The sequence below is a fragment of the Micropterus dolomieu genome, linkage group LG01, assembly GCF_021292245.1.
Source record: "Micropterus dolomieu isolate WLL.071019.BEF.003 ecotype Adirondacks linkage group LG01, ASM2129224v1, whole genome shotgun sequence".
Taxonomy (NCBI): Eukaryota; Metazoa; Chordata; class Actinopteri; order Centrarchiformes; family Centrarchidae; genus Micropterus; species Micropterus dolomieu.
The window spans coordinates 32,676,223-32,682,399 of record NC_060150.1 but is presented as its reverse complement, the minus strand read 5'-3'; the positions used below and the strand labels follow the sequence as shown (position 1 = coordinate 32,682,399).

The window sequence follows — 6,177 nt, the reverse complement described above, 5'->3', positions numbered from 1 at the left end:
AACATCTCCTTCCCTCAGTGAGAGAGCTGAAGATGGGTCGAGGATGGGTGTTTCAGCACGACAACGACCCTAAGCACACCGCCAAAGCAACAAAAGAGTGGCTGAAGAAGAAGCACATCAAGGTTCTGGAGTGGCCTAGCCAGTCTCCAGACCTGAATCCAATTGAAAATCTTTGGAGGGAGCTTAAAATTCGAGTTGCCAGGCGACAACCTCGGAACCTGAATGATTTGGAGGCTGTCTGCAGGGAGGAGTGGGCCAACATCCCTGCCGAAATGTGCACAAACCTTGTCACCAACTATAAAAACCGTTTGACATCTGTGCTGGCCAATAATGGCTTTTCTACAAAATATTAACATGCTGTTTGTCCAGGGGGTCAAATACTTGTTTTTCCTCATCAGATGGTTATCAATTTTAATAAATTCATATGATGTGATTTTCTGGAATTTTCTTTTGGATTCTGTGTTTCACTGTTAGAATGTACATATGATTAAAATTATAGATCGTTGCATTTTTTGTAAGTGGGCAAACCTGCAAAATCAGCAAGGGGTCAAATACTTATTTCCCCCACTGTATATAAACAAAGATTATTTGTATTACCTTATTTCACCATTTACTCTTCGAGTATGCTGCATTGATTGAGAACATGTTTCAAATCATCAGATTGCTCTGTGACTTGTAACGACCTCTAATGAAGAATGTAGTCGCTCAATGTAATGGAACAGGCCAATATCGATGAACACCGGGTACATCCTGATCTGTTTGTTTGTGTGTGCACGTGAGTGTGTGTGACAGAGAGAGAGAGAGAGAGAGAGAGAGAGAGACTTTGGATTGAATTTGCTTCTAATCCTATCATTACTATTACATTTATGTGTTTAAGTTTACTTGGATGTATTTATCAAACTAGCAGATTTGCTTATGTTTGATGACATGTATGTGTGTCTGTGTGTGTGTGTATATGCGTGTGTGTGTGTGTGTGTGTGTGTGTGTGTGTGTGTGTGTGTTTTCACATCAAACTGTGTATCTCAGCAGTCACTTGTGTGTGTGTGTGTGACAGGGCCAGGCTCAGTGCCACAGAGAATCACCCTGTCAGTCTCCGTGTTGCTTCGTCTTCCCCCGGCGGCGTCACTCCTCTCTTTCGCTGCACAGATCAAAGAGCTGACACATGCCCCAATGTCCTCTCTCTCCATCTCTCTTCTATCTCCGCCTCACACTCTGTCTTCCTTGCAATTGTAACCCTCTCCCTCTGTCCCTCACCCCCTCTTTCTATCCTCACATCCAGCTTTCTCCCCGACTATATCAGTGGGGATTTTGATTCCATTACTGCCGAGGTCAAAGCTTTCTATTCAGACAAGGTGAGTGGAACACAACTTGCACACACTCTCAGACCTACAGGTGCACACACATATATACACACACACACACACACACACACACACACACACACACACACACACACACACACACACACACACACACACACACACACAAACAAAAAGCAATAGGACTTTAGGCAGACATAATTTGAAAGTTTGTACTAAAGAACTCTATAATATCTTTAGCCTCAAATGTACAACTAGACTCCTTTAACCACCTTGACATATAGGCGACTCTAGTAAGAAGTTGACTTCCTTTGAGGCAAGACCTTCCCATCTGCTGCAAAGTGCCACCGAACAAAGACTTCAAGTGACCCTGACTATATAGACATTTTCTTGCAGAGCTGTGTTTGACTGCGGAGTTCGATGTTACTGTTTTTAGTATACCTTAAAGCTCGCAATTACATACAAGTCGTTGTAGCTACACATTGTGAAGACTTAGAAAATAAGTATATCACTTGGTTCTGTACAGGACTTGTGAGTTGTACACACAAGTTATCTGCTCTGTTTCTGAATAATTCCTGTAACATTCTCAATAACTTCATTGGCAAATAAAACAAGGGTTAAATCCGTCTAATCCTGAATATAGGCACATGTTCGCCCAAAATGACCCTCACATTGTCACTGTGTGAGGAAACTACACCCTCAGCAATTTAACTGTGAAGTCAGCTTTTTAAGAAAGTTTAAGAAAACATCAAGCTTTCTGAGTGTGCGTGGTGTTGGAGGATTACATTGCTGAGATCACGCTGCCTAAGTGGATAAGTGACTATCCAGCGTCGACTAGGGTTAAACGGCTCTTTTGCTCGAGACCTGACAAGAACATGCAGACCGAGTCATCAAAGTGGGTACAAGTGTGCAGTCTGACATGGCCCCAAATGTCAGTGCACTCATGATGCACTTAGACCCAGTCATCAAAATTCATTTTGCTGGTATGTCTCACACTTCCTGCTTACTCAGGATCAGGCAAACTTGCTCATCTCTTTTGTTCCTGCACACGTCTTTTTACTTTTAACACTGAAAATATATTCTATCATACTTATGACTACCTCCCTGTTAACATCCACAAACAACTCAAACTGTGTTGTCCTGAGTTGAGCCCGCTAAAAGCATAAACGTCATTTTTGGCTCTAAACCTCACATTAATCGTCATTAACCTAAACATAAAAACAATTTAATGGTAATGCTTGTTGGCAGTGTTAACACAGCTTGGCAGGAGGCACTGCTTCTCCCTTAACCACAGCTATAGATCAATATAATTGTTGGGTGTTGAGTGTGCTTGTGCAATGTCTGTGAGATCAGTGGTCACGAGATGAATGCAAACGTAGAAAATAAAGAAAATTCTATTTTCTGATAAATAAAACTTTTTTTTCAGACTTTTCTCTAGTCTAGTTACTAGCCTCTAAAAATTATTCAAATGAATGAAATGATCTGAGAGGGGAGCATCACCCTTCGATTGATGTGCTCCCAACTCAAGTTTGCCAGGAGATATTTATTGATCTTAATGGTTCACAAGCAAAAAAAGTTTTTAGATATTGTGTAAGATGTCTGTTGAGTTTGCCTTACTTTAATGCATACATCCGCTACCCTGTAAAATATAATGAAGTGAATACAACAAAAAAGTGTAAGCACTCTACACAAAATGTCTTTTAAGGACCTGCAGATGGATAACATGCAAGATGGGGTGACTTGTGTCAGTTATAATGAGACAGAGGGAGTTACTTGTGTTTATTTGAAATACATTTTAACACAAGACGGTATGTTATTGTACCTAAATTATATACAAGCATAGTTCAGGTACAAGACGGTGCTTCTCGACAGTCCTCTGATGACATCCTACGTCATAGTCTTTGTTCAATGTTTTGTTTTCCTGGCTGTGACTTGTTCATGTACGGAGGATTTAGAATAACCCAAGGTCATGCGAATAAAATGCAAATTCGTCTATGTAGTGGACTTTCCGTTGTTTATAACAAGCAAAATGTCAAGCCAGAACACTTGAGGAGAGATGAAGCTCGGTTCAATAAATAATAAATACAGTGTAAAGTGTTGCATAAACACACACACGCACACCTTCGAGGAAAGAAAATGCAGAATCTGTGTGATCTCTGTGCCGTGTCACACTGTGTGTTACTGTGATCAGACCCCCACTGATACACTTCGCCATGCACACATGATCACACACACACACACACACACACACACACATACACACTCGCACACAGAGATTTAGGTTGCCTTCAGCGGTGACACCCTCCTTTTCCCCTCTCTCTGTAGCTGTCTGTAAAATTAGTCCCTTTTTCACACATATCACACAGGTTGCCTTATACCTTTTTTTTTTCCATGAGAGAGAACAGACTTTTATGGTAATGCTTTAGGAGCAGAACAATGGGAAAGTTTGAGGCGTTCCTTCAGAGATTTGTCGGAAACGGTGAATAATTCTGCATAAATGGAAAGGAGAGAACAGAAAAGCCTCCGCAAGGGAAGGAGAAAGACAAGGGGAGGCAGGGATGAAGGGGAGAGGAGGGAGGATGGATGGGATCAAACAGAGCACGGCGAACAAGTTTGTGTGAAGTTTGTGTGTGGGAAATTGGTGTGTGTTAGGAGGAAAGTGACAGTGTGTAGAGAGAGAAGGAGACAGAGGGAGAGAAAGCCAGAGCATGGTTGTTTACCTGGATGCTGTAGTTTAGGGCCACTGACTGCAACCTCTACATTATTCAGCAACACAGCCCGCAGCCACACTAGACTAAAACACTGATTTATACCTCACTCCATCTCTCTATCTTTCTGTGTTTCTATCCCCCCTATCCCTTATCTCTGCCGGAGGTTTTAGTTTTGCTGTCTGTGGATGTGTACATCTATCTGATTGTGTTTTGTTGCCTGTGTGTATGTGTGTTTCCTTTGTGCATAGGAGTGCAAGCTGATAGAAACAGATGACCAGGATCTAACAGACTTCACCAAGTGTCTTGCAATCATGGTGGAGGAAATTCAGACAAGACAGTTACAGGTAAACATCTACGGCACCTCCCACATGCACACACACACACACTCGCAGTTTAATTCTCAGATGATTTAAACTCTTAATTCTTATACATTTTTATTGTTAAAGGAATAGTTTGACATGTTGGTAAATACACTTATTTGTGAGCCAGGAGATGGTTAGCTTAGCTTAGCATAAAGGGTGGAAGCAGGGGGAAGCAGATAGTCCAAAGGTAACAAAATGTGCTTTCCAGCACCTCTAAAGCTCACTGATTAACATATTATATATTGTTTGTTTAATCCCTATAATAATGTAAGTGAAAAAAAGCACAAAAGCTAGTTGTGGTTTTATTGTGGGGTTATGTGCCAGGCTATTTCTTGGCTGGGAGCGGTGACTTTCTAGGCATATCGGTGTCAAAAACACAATTTTAAAAAGGGTATTATTGCTGTTATTATTATTTGAAGGACTAACAGCAGTTATAGCACTGGGTAAAATGAATAAGTAAAGCTCTCCTCTCCCTCAGCCTCTGAGAGTTTAGTGCCCTTAAGCAAGGCATTCAGATTTCAGGTTCTTAAGATGAGCTGCTCAGAGGTCAATAGTGTTGGACTGCGGTTGACTGCAGGCAGATCTGAGGTGTGAACGCGTGGGCGTGTATGAATATGAAACATCATGCTGCTGAAAAGGAACATGCATGCTCACTCAACATTCCCTGAAGAATCAAGCGTTGAAGAATACCACCGGAATAGCATTAGCCAGTTTCTGTTTTTTCTGGTAATTGTGGTTTGCCAGATTTGAAATGAAGTACTTTACTTTGGTTGTGATCTTTTCAAACTGTAAAGCATCTCCTAACAACCTGATATCCAAAATTCCAAAATGAGCTGCCAGCCAGAGCGAAGCCCCGTGCCCAGCCAGCTGCTGCAGAGCCAGACACACAGTGATCTGATCCAGAGATTGACTCAATTTCCATTCTGACTCACAAAATGTGAAATGAATTGCAGAGATTGCACATTACACTAGGAGAAAATATCTAATATAACAAACACTGTATGTATAATTTTAAGAATGTAAAAATATCCAAATTTTCATTTGTAATGGGGGATAGTGTTTTTTCTATTAATTTATGTATATGTCTGTGTATTTATCTCTCTGTCCTCTTTCTGTCTGCCTGTTTCTTTCCCCTCTGCCTCGCTCTTTCTCTATCTTACTATTTTACCACCATTATTAGATTTTTTTAAGCAGTATGCCGAGTGTTGCTCCAATCACCGCAGAGTGCCCCAATCACTTCACATCTCTAAGCTGATGAAAGAACATGGAGAAAAGATGCTTGCAGACACACAAAAATGCACATCATCTCATACACTAATCACAAATGTTGCCGCTTTGTGCATTTTCACTTTGTTTGTTCTTTTGGTGTCCGGCTTTAAGAGAAGATATACTTTTGTCCTTCCCTTCCATAGGCTTTTTTTTTTCTCGGCCTGGCTAATGTTTATTCTGCCTTTGAACTGGCGTGTTTGTCCGTGTGTCTGCCTGCAAGAGATAGGAGCCTGGCAATCAGTTTTTGACATTCTATTAGAGTTGCTGATGATGACTTTTTTGTTTGTTTACCGGGATTTTCCCTCTTTTCTTTACATACTATGACTCTTATTTGAACTCTTGTTCCCTCCAACATTTTGTGAATAGGAGTAGGTTATGTAAAAACAGAACTTTCTAGTGATTTAATATCATACCTTGTCATTTTCTCTTCTCACTTTCACTAATTTCCATCCACTTTACCTGTTTAAATGAATTAAATATATAGATGAAATAATAACAGTGATTTGGGTATTACTG

At 40.7% G+C, this 6,177-nt stretch overlaps 1 protein-coding gene across 1 annotated transcript in view; it reads left to right on the top strand.

Moving 5' to 3' along the window:
* Positions 1-6,177, top strand: part of tpk1 (thiamin pyrophosphokinase 1) — a 48,660-nt gene that overhangs the window by 28,869 nt on the left and 13,614 nt on the right. The window contains exons 5-6 of the mRNA XM_046065885.1: positions 1,280-1,352; positions 4,279-4,374. Coding sequence (XP_045921841.1) covers positions 1,280-1,352; positions 4,279-4,374 — 169 coding nt within the window. The remainder of the gene's footprint in view (positions 1-1,279; positions 1,353-4,278; positions 4,375-6,177) is intronic.